The 18,419-nt window shown below is 36.2% G+C and overlaps 1 protein-coding gene across 1 annotated transcript in view; it reads left to right on the forward strand.

Moving 5' to 3' along the window:
• WDHD1 (WD repeat and HMG-box DNA binding protein 1) overlaps nt 1-18,419 on the forward strand; it is a 66,432-nt gene that overhangs the window by 32,575 nt on the left and 15,438 nt on the right. Inside the window, exons 16-22 of the mRNA XM_079121646.1 lie at nt 9,381-9,495; nt 10,303-10,434; nt 12,123-12,340; nt 12,437-12,555; nt 12,687-12,743; nt 15,230-15,273; nt 15,663-15,833. Coding sequence (XP_078977772.1) covers nt 9,381-9,495; nt 10,303-10,434; nt 12,123-12,340; nt 12,437-12,555; nt 12,687-12,743; nt 15,230-15,273; nt 15,663-15,833 — 856 coding nt within the window. The remainder of the gene's footprint in view (nt 1-9,380; nt 9,496-10,302; nt 10,435-12,122; nt 12,341-12,436; nt 12,556-12,686; nt 12,744-15,229; nt 15,274-15,662; nt 15,834-18,419) is intronic.

Here is an 18,419-nt window from a genome sequence, read left to right on the forward strand (position 1 = left end):
TCCAAACCATAACACGTAGTCAATAAATTGAGAATTTGTTTTTGTATAATTCTACTGCTTTTGATATTTGTTTACTTAATTATCATAGTAGGGGAGAGGGCTCATAGAAATTTGTCTATTATAAATGTAGAATTCTCAGTTCATATAGACTCAACTCAGTATTGTATTGAAGATTGTCCTCTTTTTGACATTTGAAGTCCTCTTGATCTCAAAGACAGATAACAGAAACAAGTAAAATATTAATTGCTGCCTTGGATAAATTCCACTAATTAATCTGACCAGACCCATGATGAAGAATTAACAGAAGGGATATTCCGGGTAGGGTGATCATGGAAAACTTTTTTTTTCTTTTTGATACTGGAGATTGAATTCAGGAGCACTGGACCACTAAGCCACATCCCCAGTCCTATTTCATATTTTATTTAGAGACAGGGTCTCACTGAGTTGCGTAGTACCTCACTTTTGCTGAGGCTGCCTTTTTTTTTTTTGTGAAGCTGGCTTTGAACTTGTGATTCTCCTGCCTCAGCCTCCCGAGCTGCTAGGTCCATAGGCATGCACCACCGCACTCAGCTGATTCTAGTTTTAACAGCTGGATATCAAGCCATTTATAGAAATAAGATGGAAAGGAATTCCTTCTTGATGTTAAAGTTTGAAATACCTGAGAAGTATCCAAATGGAGATACCATGAAGTTTCTTAGAATATAAATTTTAATTCAGTGGAGAAATTTAGGCTGGAGTTAGAAATTTGGGAGTTACCAGAATATATAATGAAGGTATTTAAAATCATAACGTGAGCACTTAGAGGAAAGAAGACTGTGTGGTGGCTCATGATCCCCAGTTTAAAGCCAGCCTAGGCAACTAAGCAAGACTATCTCAATAAAAAAGGACTGGGAATGTAGAGTACCCTGGGTTCAATTCCTAGCACTGAACAAAAAAGAAAAAAAGAAAGAAGAAAATAAAAGGTCTCAGAACTCACTGTAAGAAATGCCAACATTTGGAGATAAGATATTGGAGTGGGAGCTTTTGAATTAGAAAAAGAAAAGATAAACTAAGGAAGTAAGAAAAAAACTACCTAAAAAGAGTCAAATCACAGAAGTTGTAGGGGAGACAAATTCAAGACATAGACACAGTCAGGAGGAAAAATACAAATGGCTCTTGAATAAGATGATTAATATCCATTTAATATAAATATAAAACTAAAGAATTTTTAAACATCTGTCAGAGAGTTCTGAAGTTTGGTAGTATTCTTGATTGGTGAGCTTTGGAGAAATAATCATATTCATATATCCCTGATGGGACTATAAATTGGTCTAATCCCCATGGAGGACAGTTTGCCAGAATTAGAAATGCACATGCTCTTTGACCCATCAGTCCTCTTTTAGAATTTGTCCTACAGATGTACTTCTACTTAATATTTAAAGTGCGATCCACAGACTAGCAGCGTCAACATAACCAGGGACCTTGTTATAAATGCTGCATATCAGGGACTGTGTCACACCCACTGAATCAGAAGCTGCACTTCAGCAAGATCCCAGGTGATTAATGTACACGTGAAAGTTTGGGAAGCTACTACTGCTAGCACACCTGGGGTGTGATGCATAGAAATAGTATCCTACAGGTAGGGTTGTTACTAGCAGAAGACTGGAAACCTAAATTTCCAAATACATCTGTATATCTGATTCCTAGAATATTACAGCTTTTTAAAGAAGTGAAGCAAATCATATATGTAATAAGGAACTTATACCCAGAGTTTATGAAGACCTCTTACAACTCAGAAAAAGATGCCCAGTTTAAAAATAGGCAAAGGGTTTGGGTAGATATTTCTCCAGAAAAGCTGTTCACTGGCAGATAAGCACATGAAAATATATTCATTATTGTCACTCATACTACCATTAGTATAACTGTAATCAAAAAAGGCACAATTAGTGTTGATGGGAGAATCAGAACCCACTGGCACTACTAGTGACATGTAAAATGATAGCTTGGTAGTATCTCAAAGGATTAAACGTAGAATTACCATATGATCTGGTTCTTCCACCCCTAGATACGTAATCAAGAGAAATAAGTATGTGTTCATACAAAAACTTGCACTTGAATGTTCATAGTAGATTTATTCATAATATTTGAAAAGGTTTTTCTGTTTGTTTTGTTTTGGTACTGGGGATTGAACTCAGGAACACTTAACCACTGAGCCACACCCTCAGCCTTTTTTTATATTTGTACTTAGAGACAGGGTCTCACTGAGTTGTACAGGGCCTCACTAAGTTGCGGAAGCTGGCTTTGAACTCGCGATCCTCCTGTCTCAGCCTCCTGAGCCGCTAGGATGTGCCACCACGCCCAACTGAAAAGTAAAAACAGTGCAAATGTCCATCAACTGATGAATAGATAAGTAAAAAGTACAGCTAATATTTTTGAACTATAAAAAGATACAAAGCACAAATAAATACTATAACAGATGAACCTTGTAAACTATGCTAATAAGTAAAAGAAACCAGACACAAAGGGCTACATACTGTTTGATTCCATTTAGATGAAATGTTTAGAATAGGCTATCCAGAAACAGAAAATATATATTAGTGGTTACCAAAGGGTGGAGGGTTGGGAGGGAGAGTGGAGCTTAGAATAGGGAGTAACTTACTGGGTATGTGACTTCTTTTCTGGGTGATGAAAATATTCTACATTTAGTGATAATCGATGCACAACTCTGAATATAATGGAAACTACTGACTTGTGTGCTCTGTGGTGTGACACAACTAAGGTACATTCCATGTGTGATTAAAGAATAAGGATACTATGTGGTGATGTGGAAGGATCTGCAAGATATGGTGGAGTGAAATTAATACCTTTGTGTGAAAGGGAGGAGAGAATAAGAATACATAATTTTATTTGATTATGTATTCTGAAGAATTTCTGGAAATTCTAGAAAGGAAAATAGTTAACTGATAGAGAAAAGTACAGTGGGATAATATAAAGAGGAGACTTCAGTATTTTTTTCTTTTCTTGCTTTTCTTCATTCTCTTTTCTGGTACTATGGGTTGAAACCAGGGATGCTTAACCACTGAGCCACATCCCCAGCCCTTATATTTTTATTTCTATTTATTTTTTTCATTTTTGAGACTGTTTTGCTAAATTGCTTAGGACCTTGCTAAATTGCTGAAACTGACTTTGAACCTGGGATCCTCTTGCCTCAGCCTCCCAAGCCACTGTGCCTGGTCTATATTCCTTTTTATACTTTTTGAACATATAAATATATTCCTTATTCAAAAATTAAATAAATTGAACTTTTAAAAAATGAAAGCAACAATTCACTAAGGTGAATCACAGAAGGCCAGAAGTCAAGTTCAAGAAAACTTCTCATTTTGGCTACATGGAGTTTATTGGTCACTCTTAAAATTGGTCTTAGTGGCATAATAAAATGTTACATTCCAGATTAGGAAAGGCATGACAAGTAAAGAAATGAAAGTAGAATATGTAGACAACTCTTTTCAAGATTGGCTGTGAAGAGGAGTACAGATTTGGTGTGGTACCTAAAAGGGGATAAGAAGTTAAAGAGGGGATTCTTTAGCTAAGGTGATTCTATAACATTTTTTTGGGGGGGATACTCCAGATTGAACCCAGAGGCACTTTACATCCCCAGTGAGCCACATCTCCGGTCCTTTTGTTTTTATTTTTGAGGCAGGTCTCACTAAGTTGCTTAGGACCTTGATAAGTTGCTGAGACTGTCCTCAAACTTGTAATCATCCTACCTCAGCTTTCTGAGTTGCTGGAATTACAGCCATGAACCACTCTGTCCAGCTTTACAGCATTTTATGATTTTTGGCACTGAACTTAATAAAGAGGATGAGATTGACAGTGTAAAAAACAGGAGAAAACCAAAGGAATGAAATCATTAATAAAGAAAAAGAAAGGTGATAGAGTTTAGACTACCTATCTAAATGATAGACATTTTATCACTTATAATGAAAGGGAAGAAGGTAGGCACAAATGCAGATAGATTTAATAGTTGAAAAGTGACAGAAATTCCTGTATTCTGTTCCTGGTTTCTCCAGATTGTGATGCAAGAACAGGGACCATTATTTCTGAATGTTTTGTCTTTATAAAGTCTCCAGATATTACATTATTGACATATTTATCATTAAAAAGAGTATATTGGGACCCTGGCACCCATAATTCCAGCACCTTGGATTAAGAGAATCACAAGTTCAAGACCAGCCTGGGCAACTTAGCAAGACTATCTCAAAAACATAAACAAAAAGGTCTGGGACATAGCTCAATGGTAGAGTACCCTTGGATTCAAAACTATATTAGTGAACAATTAGGAATTTCTTGCATGTTCATTTCTAGGAATCAAATTGTTTAGTAATTTGAATTAAAGAATTCACATACTATCTTATTAGAGGATTAAAGTTTGAACCTATGAGAATTTTTACTATCCTGCCTCATCCTTAAATTAATGATTCATTTTGTTGGTGAATGTCATTATCTTAAAGGGAAATGTGAAATTATTCATTTGCCATGAGTAATTTTGGTTTTTCATTTCATTTAATATTGTAAGTTTTCATGCTTCATTTTTAAATCCCTAGTATTTATAAAACAAGCTTTCTTTTCTTGCATGCTTTTCTGTTAAATCCATGGTAATTATAGCTGGTAACGTTTAACTGTTGAATTTAACGTGGGATAAAGAAATAATGGACTTTAAATTACAGCTTTAGACTTGGGAAGATTTTAGAAATTGTTTATGCCAGTGGTTCTTGACATTTTCAAATATAAGAGCCATTTTTAAGTATTAGACATTTCATGACCTCCAAACGATAGTAGTTGTACAATTATTATCAGCTGGTTGACAGTTCATAATAACAGAAGCTTCTATAGACCTATAAAAGTAATATATTAATTAACTAATTAATTAATATTTGGCATTGGGGATTGAACCCAAGGGTGCTTTGCCACCAAGCTACACCCCAGCCCTTTGTTTTTATTTTTTTAGGCAGGGTTTCACTAAATTACTAAGACTGGCCTGGAACTTTTAATCTTCCTGCCCCAGCTTCCCAAGTTGCTAGTATTACAGGCATGTTATCACCACATCCAACTCAAATTGTATGTTAATATAAATTTGTATTTATAAATCACATCATTTATATGCATATGAAAATTCCAATACATAAAGTGGAAAATGTTTTCATGTTGAGTCTAGGGACAATTCATGATACCTGTGTGAATTTATGGACCCTTTACAATAGTTCAGCTGCCCTTCAGGGATAAAAAATATACTAACTACTGTTTTCTTTCTTTCTTTTTTTAGTTGTTATAAATCTTTTTTTTCCTACTGCTTGTTTCTTTTGGTCCAGGTCCTGCGCTTCCTGCCCTCGTGTCAGCATTTTCCTCCAGTTTTTATATATGACAAAACTGGGGTTCAAAAAGATGAAGTAATTTGTTTGGTATCACACAGTTAGTTAATGGCAAAAAAAAACCAAGCTTTTTTTGTATTAAAATAAAGGAACAATGGGAGTTGATAAGTACATTAAAGGTTAAACACTTCTTCCTTAAGAACCAGTTTATTATAGAAGAATTGAATTTCTTAGGAGGGTCTTATAAAGCAGACATTTGAAACACCAAAAAGGTGTCCTAAAAGAGCTGTTGGTGAAAATGTATTTAGTTTTATCTACTATGGTAAATAGATTATTTCAGGGTATTTTCATTTTTTTCTAGCTTAATTTTGGAAAAATAGACAAATATTTTTCAAAAGTTGGAAACTATACTACTCAGTATGATTTGTTGCACTTTCATCCTAGCTTTCTTAGGTTTAGAGACATTCGGAGATTATTGATTTCCTTCCTATGGATAGAGATACATGAAAATTTAGGGATCTTATACCCACCATCAGTAGCCTACTTCTGTGAATAATGAGACTTACCTGTTTTTGTTATCAAGAAATTTATCCTGTTTACATTTCTGATTTCTGTTTGCTGTCAGTGTTTGTGTTCCTCTGGAAAGCAGGATGGTCTAGTGGTCCCAGACTCAGACTCTGAGTCACAGTATGGTGTGACTGCTGTACTGTCCTGACTGAAGAGTTCTTTGTGTGGTGTGGCCATACTATTTATACTCTTTGAACTTCTTTCCTTATCTCTAAAACCCAAATGTACTCCTCTCACAGAATTGCTGTGAAGATGAAGTTAGTATGTAGAATACTCACCCTTAGTGAACGTTCATTGAATGGTAGCTATTAAAAGTGTTTTTCTTATTGTTCTTACTAAATGGAATTTAGCTTTGTATATCATTTAATGATACTTGTTTTCTTAGTCTTTTTATTTTATATGCATTTTCTAACCCAATTCAGAATTTTTCTTTTTGTTCAGGATCTTTTAAAAGGGAGTATAATTAGTTAAATGTAATTTTTAAAATTCATTTGCCAGTGCAAAACACTTCTGTAATTATGAAATAAAAAATTATTGATCTATAGAGCTATCACCTCTACCCCTTTTACCTGAACTTCAGTTTAGGAAAACTGCCTTTATTGTTTCATGATGGCAACTGGTTAATATATAACAGAGGTAACTAATTTTGCTGTGCTATAGTCTGTAACTTGCTCTGTACAAACAGCAACCTTCCTTTCCTCTTTAGAAACTCTGAACATGACTACTAGATTTTTCTTTCTAGTTGCGTTCATTTAACAAGCATTTGTTATAGTATGGTACTGACTATAGGTTTTGTACTACACAAAAGTAAAGTTTGCAGCCCTGAAGAGGTAATTTTGTAAAATCATTATGCTACTTCTGAATTAAGTGCTTTAAAAGAGGTAGGACAGGCGAGGTGGTGGTACATATCTATAATCCCAGCTACTGGGAGGTTGAAACAGGAGGATCATAAGCCTCAGAACTTTGAGACTCTGTCTCCAAATGAAAAAGAACTGGGGATATAGCTTAACTGGTGGAGCTTCCCTGGGTTCAGTCCCCAGTACTGCCAGAGGGGAGGGAAAAAAAGTTGTGAACAAAGTCCCTTTTAACACAGAGTAGAAAGCAAAACTTTCTGATTGGGGAAGGTTAGTTTGGACGTTGGCCCCAATTTTCTGCAATCTGCTGTTGTTAAATTCTCCCTTTAATTTAATAAGAAAACAGATTTGGTGATCATTTTGAAAAGGAATTGAAGTAATTCTGTCTCCTTAGTAACGGCAGTTTATTTTTTCACATTTCCTCTTCCAAATGGTTTAGGGACATAGTTTCTAAGAAATTCATTCATAGTAGGCAAAAACCATCAAAATAACAGTCAGAATGTGTTTTCTCCCTGTTTTCTCTATCATTGGGATATTTTACAAAGAAAAAGTCTTTAAGTCTTTAAAGCTAAGAAAATGATATGGAATATGAATTGGTACTCTGCTTTGATGTAAATGTGACTTAAAGTGTTAATAAAATCTCAATCAGCATCTTTTTTGTGATCATTGCTGTTTAAATTAATGACGTATTTGAGCTATAAAATATTTTTAAACAAATGATATCATGTTATAGAAAAAAAGTGTAGACAAAAATTAGCAACCCTTTTAATTTTGTTAATTATGTATGTGTGTAATTATACTTACCTTTGTGAATTTACATGTTCTTTTTTATTTGACCTAAGCATTAAGTCCATGGTGGTTGTGCATAGGTGTATGGCAGTTGGCATAGATTTTAAAATCAAGGTGTTTGTGCGGCCACCTTGTAGTCTGTGCTAAAAACCATTGATTTCTATAAAATTATAAGAGGGAGGAAGGTAGAAAGAAAATAAGATTGTATGTCCAGAAACATTGGAATTCTAGAAACATTTGTATTTTTATTGTATAGTCACAAAAAGAAGAAAAGATATTCAAGTCTCATGAGTAGTTTCAAAGACATTCCTAGATACTGGAGCTTACTTTTTCTTTACTTTTCTTTCTTTCTTTTTTTTTTTAAGGTGGGATACCAGAGATTGAACTCAGTGGCATTCTACTACTGAGCTATATCCCTGGCTCTTTTAATATTTATTTTGATACAGGGTATCACTAAGCTCCTGAGGCTGGCCTTGAACTTGTGATCCTCCTGCCTCAGTTTCTAGTCACTGGGTTTATAGGTGTGCCCCACCACACCCAGCTGCTGCTTAATTTTTTTATTACTTTACTGGGCATTTAATAATAGTAGGAAATGTTTATGAAAACAATCTTCAACTCAGGGGCCTAATTTCTATTTAGTATTTAAATGCCTTCAAGAATACCTTGGAGGGAAAAAAATAACAGAATGAATCAAACAATATTGCCTTATGTAAATTTATGATTTTTAATTTAAAAAAAAAAAAAGAATGCCTTGGGGCAGGGTTGTGGCTCAGTGGTAGATTGCTTTCCTGGCCCTGGGATCGATTATCAGCACCACATAAAAATAAATAAAGTAAACATCCATCAACAACTAAAAAATATTTTTTTAAAAAAAGAATGCCTTGACTTAAAGCTCCGATTAAAAACTCTACTATAATTTAAATGAATAGCTATTAGAAGTAAGCATCGACCAAAGTACTATTTTTTATTTGTTTGGGAATTTTGTTTTGTTTGGGTACTAGGGATTGAACTTGGGGACATTCAGCCACTAAGCCACATCCCCAGCCCTATTTTATGTTTTATTTAGAGACAGGATCTCACTGAGTTGCTGGCTTTGAAATTACAATCCTCCTGCCTCAGCCTCCTAAACTGCTGGGATTATAGGCATGTGCCACCGCACCTTGCAAAAGTACTGGTTTTTAAAATGGCTATGGAAATAGAAAATATGTCTGTGGTACAGTGTACAATCATGATATTCTCTATAAAATCATTTTGAGTGCATAAGTTAAAGAGTGTTGTGTATATGCACATTAATCTGTGTATTGAATACTTTTTAATTAAATAACCTTAGTAGTCTTCCTAATGGGTGTTTTCAAATGTCTTATACATAGCCTCATCAGAAAAAAATTTAGACAGAGTCTCCCTGTTACCACATAAAGACAACCTTTCATTTAGCAGAGTTAAGTGTATATTAGAACATTTTTTTATGGTATTAGACTTCCTGTGCTACTCTCCACTAATATCTAATAAATACCTGTATTTGGACATTTCATCATCATCTTCCCTTATTTGACACTTTCTACCATGGGTAACAGATGAGTGAAATGAAATGAAGTGAATATGTTGTATAACATGAGCCCCATGACACGTGTTTATGACACAGTTTATAGATTTTTAAATTGGGTGGTTTGCTAAGGAAAATATGAAGAGAGCTGATTTCATTTTGAGTGATTGTTACTTCATAGAGCTAAAGTGAGTTGCTGACTTTTGAAAATTATTTATTTTAACAGTTTTTGTGACATTTTAGAAATTTTTCATGGTGGAACTTTTTCTTTACTAACAGGTGCATCCCTTGTAAAGGTTCTCGGTTTCCTCCCACTCTTCCACGCCCTGCTGTAGCTATATTATCCTTTAAGATTCCGTTCTGTCAAATTGCAACGGAGAAAGGACAAATGGAGGTATGTGGAAGCCTTACCTTGTCACTCTGAATTTGATAATGCTCCATCAGTGTGACACAGACATTTCGAAATTATTATGATGTCTAATGTTCAGTACTCTTTAATTTGCTTTTAGGGACCTTGTCTGCAAGGTAAATGGTTATGACCATCAGGGCCGCTATTGTAGGGCCCTCCCTCTCGGGATCAGGCAAATCCTCCATTCATTTTGTGCTTACAAGCACCTGGTTTGCCCCACGTTGGCTCTAGCTCTGTGTCATTAAATGCCATTTAAAATCTTGCAATTAGCCAAACGTGGTGGCACATGCCTATAATCCCAGCGGCTCAGGAAGCTGAGGCAGGAGGATCTCTAGTTCAAAGCCAGCAACTTAGACCCTGTCTCTAAATAAAATACAAAATAGGACTGGGGATGTGGCTCAGTGGTTGAGTGCCCCTAGGTTCAATCTCTGAAGCCCACTCCTGTCCCCGCAAAAAACAAACAAACAAACAAAAAAAAAACCTTGCAATAGTTATTTTAAGTTAGAAGCAAATCATCTTCTGAAAAACATGTTCTCTGATCATTAGCCATGATCACTAGGAAACTGTTTAATTAAAACACTGTACTCATACACACCCACACATATACATACACCCTCCTTTTTTAAGAGCCAAAGATAAAATCAAGCTGTAATATTACATTGGAATTTGAACTGTAAATAAAGGAATTCAGAAAATATTTTATTCAAAAACTGGTATCTTGAGATAAATATTTAACATTTGCCTGATGTTAAAGTAATATTTGGCTTTAAGCAGTTTCATCCATTTTTGTAGGAACAATTTTGGCGTTCAGTTTTATTTCACAACCACCTTGAGTACTTGGCTAAAAATGGTTATGAATATGAAGAGAGCACTAAAAATCAAGCAATAAAAGAGCAACAGGAACTTCTAATGAAAATGCTTGCGGTGAGTTAAATAAATACACTGAAAAAATTAAAGTTGATGCTTTTCTATGTTGAATTTCTTAAAGATAGGTGAATGAGCACTGTTACACCACCTGGGATTCTTAAGTTTCATCTGGTGTGTTTTTCTCCCTTAAAAATTCTGTTTCCCACTTGAGATGTCAGTTAAAATATTTAAAACATCACTTTGTCGCTAAGATCACAGGCTGAAATAGACTTTGCTGATGATACATCCTTTTTGCTTTTCCCACCAACCTTTGCTTTAGCAGGCTGTCCAGGAAACTGCGAAACTTAATAAAGTTTGAGAACCTCTGCTCTGGCTCCTGTACTAACCATACTCCAGTTTGGTTTTGAGCTGTTTTTAGATCTCCAGGGATGGGTGGTATTTTGGCTATGCCTGTTACCGTCTTTGAGTTACCTGCGTGTATTAAAAGTTTGCTGTAGCCAGTGGCCAGGTTTGGTGCATTGTATATTTAAGTACTTTTGTTTTTGGAGCAGGTATCTTAAAGTTCATGTTCATGTCCTTACTCCAAGTTGGTTTATGGAAGGGTATAATATCATTTTTTCCCTTCTTGACTTGGCACCATACTGTCAGCCTTTGAGGGTAGTGACTGTGTCTTCCTTTTCCTTTCCAAATACCCCAAGACAGAGTTCCACTCTAGTTAAGAATTACTGCTTACAGCTGGTGCAGTGGCACATACCTATAATCCCAGCAACTTGGGAGGCTGAGGCAGGAGAATTACAAGTTCAAAACCAGCCTTAGCGAGGTCCTTAAGCAACTGAGACCCTGTCTCAAAATAAAATATAAAAAGGGCTGGGGACTTAGCTCAGTGGTAAAGCACTCCCGGGTTCAATCCCCAGTACAAAAGAAAAAAAGGGACCAATAAAAGGAATTACTTCTTACAGACAAGTGATATCATAAATCTTGAGGACATTCTAGAGCTTTATTCTGATGTGGGATATCTAAGTAATAAACTTCTTCTAATTATAAGACCCTTGAGAGTCTTCAGTATCAAAGTGTGCTTCATTTCAGTGAACTAGAGTTGCTTCACTTTGAATTTTGAAATTTTAAAACAAATGGAAGAGTCAGTGTCTTCTAAGACATTTTAAATGATTGTCCTTTTTGTTTAAGTATGAAAAAATAGAACAAGAAAATGAATTGTTAATTTAGAAGCTGTATAATTGTTTCTGATCATTGAAGACCGTAGAACTTCTCCCCACCAAATGTGCTTACCAGCATTTATATGCCAGTTCTGAGCAAAGTAATGACTGGTTCTTTTTTATAATTGTTTTTCTTTGAATTTATTATCCTATTTGGGTGGGTGGCTGCTTAAAAACAAATTTAAGAGAACCATATTTGAATTTTAAACAAATTTCTTACTTTCCTTCAATTAACAACTTTAAATCATATTTCATTGAACCTAAGCTTTTAATTGTAAAATTTTTCTACATTATTTTCTTCATTTAAGCCATAAGAAAGAGGCGGGGGGGGGGGGATGCAACCAGACTGACCAGCCATTTATTGTAAAAATGCTTTCCAGTTTTAGAGATGTTAAAATGTGTAAAAGTGTGCCTCTTATATCAGTGAGATAGGTAAATAGAAAACACTTTTCTCTATTTTGCTAGTAGTATCAGTGTGTTTTAAAAGTTCTACTTAATCTAATTTGATTCCCGCCCCCCCTTTTGGGTTAGCTTTCCTGTAAACTGGAGCGAGAATTTCGTTGTGTGGAACTTGCCGATCTAATGACTCAAAATGCTGTGAATTTAGCCATTAAATATGCTTCTCGCTCTCGGAAATTATTATTGGCCCAAAAACTTAGTGAACTCGCTGTAGAGAAGGCAGCTGAACTGTCAGCAACTCAGGCAGAAGAGGAGGAAGAAGAGGATTTCAGAAAAAAGCTGAATTCTGGGTAAAATTTACTTAACTGTTTGAATTTTCCTTTACCATTCTGAATATTAAGTTAGTCTTTGACTAGCTTGTTATTGAATAATATTGTTGCCTTTAGTTACAGTAATACTGCTACAGAATGGAGCCAGCCAAGGCCCAAAAATCAAATTAAAGAAGATGCTGAGGACAAGGAAGAAGCTGATGATACAAAAGAAAAAATAGAACTGCATAAACATGGTAAGATGCAATTTCTAGGCTAAGAATTGAATTCTCATACTTTCTCAAGGCATCTTTGCTGTCTGATTGTTGAACATCAAGTATGACTTTGTTTTCTTCATTTACATTGTATCTTTTTATCTTAATCATAGTGCAGAACTCATTTTCCAAAGGTGCAAATTCCTCTGATGTGCCAGCTATTAAGTCAGGTGAGAAATATTTGTAAATTTGCAATATCAAGAAAATTTTACAGGTAGTATTTTACAGTGTTTGTTTTGTTTTGTTTTGTTTACTCAAATACACTTTCCTGTTTAGAACTTGCATTGTTTTTGTTTTTATCAGATGTTTGTGAAACTGATCATTGAATGCATGTATTAAATGCCTATTGTGTACCAGGTATTTTGCTAAGTGGTGGTACACAACTCAAGCAAACATGCATGGGTGACCCTGCCTTAATGCTTTTCCAGATCAACTGGGACAACATGTTGAAGACAGATGTGCAAATCACTAAGGAGACATTCAGGATGCTGGAGAAATAGTTGAAAGTAGTTTCCTTTGAGAAGTGGGACTGGGTGATAGGGAAGGTTGGAGTACGGGACTGCTGATTTTTTTTTTTTTTTTTTTTTTTTTATTTAAAATTTATACTAAAGACTGTAATCCCAGTGGCTCAGGAGGCTGAGGCAGTTGGATCATGAATTCAAAGCCAGTCTCAGCAAAAGCAAGACACTAAGCAACTCAGTGAGACCCTGTCTCTAAATAAAATACAAAACAGGACTGGGATGTGGCTCAGTGGTTGAGTGTCCCTGAGTTCAATATTCGGTACACCCGCACCCCCCAAAAAAAGACTTCCACTGCCATATGACTTTTAAAACTATATATGTTTTATGCTTTTAAAATTGTGTGCATATATTACTTACATGAAAAATTAACTTTATAAACATGTATCTATTGTTAAAAGAGCATGTAACAGCTGACCAGAATCCAGTCAGTGGTAGGGATCCCAAGGAAGGCCTCAAGGAGTGTTTAAAACAGAGACTGGAGGGGTGAATGTCGCCAGGCAAAGGTGAACAGGAGCAGGAGCAGAGGAAGTGGCATGTGTGAAGACTGAGTGTTGTGAAGAGCACAGGGAGCAAGGAGAAAGTGGTGCTGAAGGGGTTTGGGCAGGAGAGAAGTTCTGCAGGGAGAGTAGAGGATTTTGATGTTTGTTCTGAGGTCTCCGGGAGGCTACTGTAGGTTTTAAGCAGGGGCATAGCATGACACACTGCTGAGGAGGAGGAGTGGGTATAAGAAGACTGCTGAAGCAGTCCACGTGAGATTGAATAGTGACTTGGGCTAAGGTGGTGATGGTGTTGGTAGAAAGAACAGGTAGAGCTATAGAGGTGTTTCTGATGTAGAGAGTGTAGGAGTTTGGGGTGTAAGAGTGACTCTCGGGGTTTTTTTGTTTTGTTTTGTTTTTTTGTTTTTCTGGTACTGGGGATTGAACCCAGAACACTTTACCAACTGAGCTAGCTCTAGACCTGTAAGACAAGGGCACTCACTCAATTCCTGAGACTGACCTCAAACTCTGAATCTTCCTGCCTTAGCCTCCAAAGTTAACTGGAATCTCAGCATGAGCCACTGTGCCTGGTGACTTCTCAAGTTCTTGAGTAGTTGAGTGAATGGGGGTACCATTCACTGAGTTAGGAAACACGAGGGAACACTGGATTTAGGTAGCATGATGATGAACTGTTATGAGATACCTAAAATGTCACATAGACAGTTGGATATTTGGATCAGAAGCTTAGTAAAGTAGTCTGCTTAGATACAGTAAGTTAAAATCACCAGCAGTAGGATAGCAGTTTAAATCAGGGCATGGGTGAGCACACTTTGGGAGAGTATATGAAGCAAGAAGAAAGCTGAACTTAGGCCTAGGAAATCAGCAACATCTAAGCATTGAATAGAGGAGGAGGAGGAACTATTGAAGGAGAATGAGCTCACTGGTCCAGAAAGAAAAGAGGTAACTCAGGGGTTACCGTATCTCAGAAGTCAAGGAAAGAAGAAAAGAACAGTCCATGATTATGGAATATCACTGAGAGGTCAAATAAGGTGATTGGAAAGTATCTACCAGATTTGATCACACAGAGATTATTGGGAGCCTTAGCAAGAAGAGCTTCTGTATGGTTATAGAGTTGTAAGCTACATTATTATATGGTAGGTGGTATGAGCAGGGAGGAAATGGGAATAGCAGTGCTGACAACTTTTGAAAATTTTGGTTAGATAAGGTGGTAAGAGAAAATGGTGGCTGGAAGGAATGTGGGGTAGAGTTTTTTGTTTAAGTTAAAAGACTTGAGGATCCTATAACCGGATAAAGCCAAAGATGAGGAAAAATGAATTGATAGGTCAAGTTTCTTGACAAAGCAGGAGGGGGTGGGATCCAGAGTAAAGGGATTATTAAGGTACTACTCTTCCATGGTAATAGGAGAAAAAGATAGTTCTGTACATCTTTCATAGTGGCAAATTGGGCTAGTTTCCATCTGAGATTATTTTGCCTTGGGAAGTAGGACAAAAGTCATCCATGTTTGTTAGTATTAAGTTTTAAAGTTACAAAGTCCCTTTGCTTTCATATAATACCAATTTAAATATTTCATCTAGTATTAGAAGTCACAAGTCATCTGGTGTTTGCCTTGATTAAGTGAGGGTTTCTTTCTTGTAAAAGGTGCAGTTACCTCTAGCAACCAAGGACGAGTAAATCCCTTCAAGGTAAATTCTTTCCAGCATTATTTTCTGTTAAATACATGTCCATACAAAGAAATACTTCCAGATGATCAGATGACCCTCCTTAGAAGCATTGAAGACTGATCTTTGTGAAAACAAAGAAGAAAACAGCCCTGGTTCACTTCTGAACCAATTATATTTTCTAAATAAGTATATTTTCTAATTTAAGTGCTTTTAAAAAATACTCCATGCTTTTCTTCGGGATGTTATTTGAAAATATATACATCAATCTTAATTTAGATCATACTACATGTATTCATTTCCAAAGATGAGATCACAATATAAACTCAACAGAAATTTAAGGGAAAAATAAATCTCTTGGTATTTTTGTTTTCTTCCTTAAACATAAAATGCTAACATTAGTTTGCTTTTAGGTATTAGCCAATTCCAAAGAGCCAGCCGTATCATTGAATTCAACACGTTCAACTAATATTTTGGACAATATGAACAAATCATCCAAGAAATCTTCTGTTCTTAATAGGGCAGCAAATAATGAAAGGTCTCCAGTTATAAAGCCTCTGATTCCAAAGCCAAAGTCTAAGCAGGTACTGTTTCAGCTACCCACATCTGCAATGAATAGCATGTGAACTGTTTGTCTTCAGCTTTGTTTGCTATTTCAGGTATAGGATTGGAGGAACCAGTCATTCATCATTCTAGTGTGGAAGGGGGTTTAATTATGGTTTTGTTCCAGAATCGTGTGTGTGTGTGTGTGTGTGTGTGTGTGTGTGTGTGTGTGTGTTTCTCCCCCCACCCATCTCTCCCTCCCTCTCTCTCTCTCTCTCTCACTCACATATGCATCTATCCCCAGGGACATAGGTATCTACCTATACTTTTTTTTCTACATATAGTTTGGTTTTTTTTTATTGTAAACAAATGGGATACATGTTGTTTCTCTGTACATGGCGTAAAGGCATACCATTTGTGTAATCATAAATTTACGTAGGGTAATATTGTTTGATTCATTCTGTTATTTTTTCCCTTCCTCCCACCCCTCCCACCCCTCTTTTCCCTCTATACAGTCCTTCCTTCCTCCATTCTTGCCCCCCTCCCTAACCCTAACTCTAACCCTAACACTAACCCTTCCCTCCCCCCCATTATGTGTCATCCTCCACTTATTAGCGATATCATTCGTCCTTTGGCTTTTTGGGATTGGCTTATCTCACTTAGCATGATATTCTCCAATTTCATCCATTTGCCTGCAAATGTCATAATTTTATCATTCTTTATGGCTGAGTAATATTCCATTGTATATATATACACCACAGTTTCTTTATCCATTCATCAATTGAAGGACATCTAGGTTGGTTCCACAATCTGGCTATTGTGAATTGAGCAGCTATGAACATTGATGTGGCTGTATCCCTGTAGTATGCCGATTTTAAGTCCTTTGAGTATAGGCCAAGGAGTGGGATAGCTGAGTCAAATGGTGGTTCCATTCCAAGTTTTCTAAGGAATCTCCACACTGCTTTCCAGAGTGGCTGCACTAATTTGCAGCCCCACCAGCAATGTATGAATGTACCTTTTTCCCCACATCCTCGCCAACACCTGTTGTTGCTCGTATTCTTGATAATCGCCATTCTAATTGGGGTGAGATGGAATCTTAGGGTGGTTTTGATTTGCATTTCTCTTATTACTAGAGATGTTGAACATTTTTCCATATGTTTGTTGATTGCTTGTAGATCTTCGGTGAAGTGTCTATTCATTTCCTTAGCCCATTTGTCGATTGGATTATTTGCATTCTTGGTGTAGAGTTTTTTGAGTTCTTTATAGATTCAGGATATTAGCGCTCTATCTGAAGTATGAGTGGCAAAGATATTCTCCCACTCTGTAGGCTCTTTCTTCGCATTGCTGATAGTTTCCTTTGCTGAGAGAAAGCTTTTTAGTTTGAATCTATCCCAGTTATTGATTCTTGCTTTTATTTCTTGTGCTATGGGAGTCCTGTTAAGGAAGTCTGGTCCTAAGCCGACATGTTGAAGATCTGGACCTACTTTTTCTTCTATAATCTGCAGGGTCTCTGGTCTGATTCCGAGGTCCTTAATCCATTTTGAGTTTAGTTTCGTGCATGGTGAGAGAGATATGGGTTTAGTTTCATTCTGTTGCATATGGATTTCCAATTCTCCCAGCACCATTTGTTGAAGAGGCTATCTTTTCTCCATTGCATATTTTTGGCCCCTTTGTCTAGTATGAGAAAATTGTATTTATTTGGGTTTGTGTTCGTGTCCTCTATTCTGTACCATTGATCTACCTGTCTATTTTGGTACCAATACCATGCCGTTTTTGTTACTATTGCTTTGTAGTAGAGTTGAAGATCTGGTATTTCGATACCCCCTGTTTCACTCTTCCTGCTAAGGATTGCTTTAGCTATTCTGGGTTTCTTATTCTTCCAGATGAATTTCATAATTGCTTGCTCTATTTCTGTAAGGTACATCATTGAGATTTTAATTGGAATTGCATTGAATCTGTATAGCGCTTTAGGTAGTATGGCCATTTTGACAATATTAATTCTTCCTATCCATGAACATGGGAGATCTTTCCATCTTCTAAGGTTTTCTTTAATTTCTTTCTTTAGTGTACTGTAGTTCTCATTGTAGAGGTCTTTCACCTCTTTTGTGAGATTGATTCCCAAGTATTTTATTTTTTTTCGAGGCTATTGTGAATGGGGTAGTTTTCCTGATTATTCTTTCCAAAGATTCATCACTTATATATAAAAATGCATTAGATTTATGTGCATTGATCTTATATCCCGCTACTTTACTGAATTCACTTATGAGTTCCAAAAGTTTTCTGGTGGAATTTCCTGGTTCCTCTAAGTATATAATCATATCATCAGCAAATAGGGATAGTTTGAGTTCTTCTTTTCCTATTCATATCCCTTTAATTTCTTTGGTCTGCCTAATTGCTCTGGCTAGAGTTTCAAGGACGATATTGAATAGAAGTGGTGAAAGAGGGCATCCCTGCCTTGTTCCAGTTTTTAGGGGGAATGCTTTCAGTTTTTCACCATTTAGAATGATATTAGCCATGGGCTTAGCATAGATGGCCTTTACAATGTTAAGGAATGATCCCACTATCCCTATTTTTTCTAGAGTTTTGAGCATGAAGGGATGCTGTATTTTATCAAATGCTTTTTCTGC

The sequence above is a fragment of the Sciurus vulgaris genome, assembly GCF_902686455.1.
Source record: "Sciurus vulgaris genome assembly, chromosome: 2".
Lineage (NCBI taxonomy): Eukaryota > Metazoa > Chordata > Mammalia > Rodentia > Sciuridae > Sciurus > Sciurus vulgaris.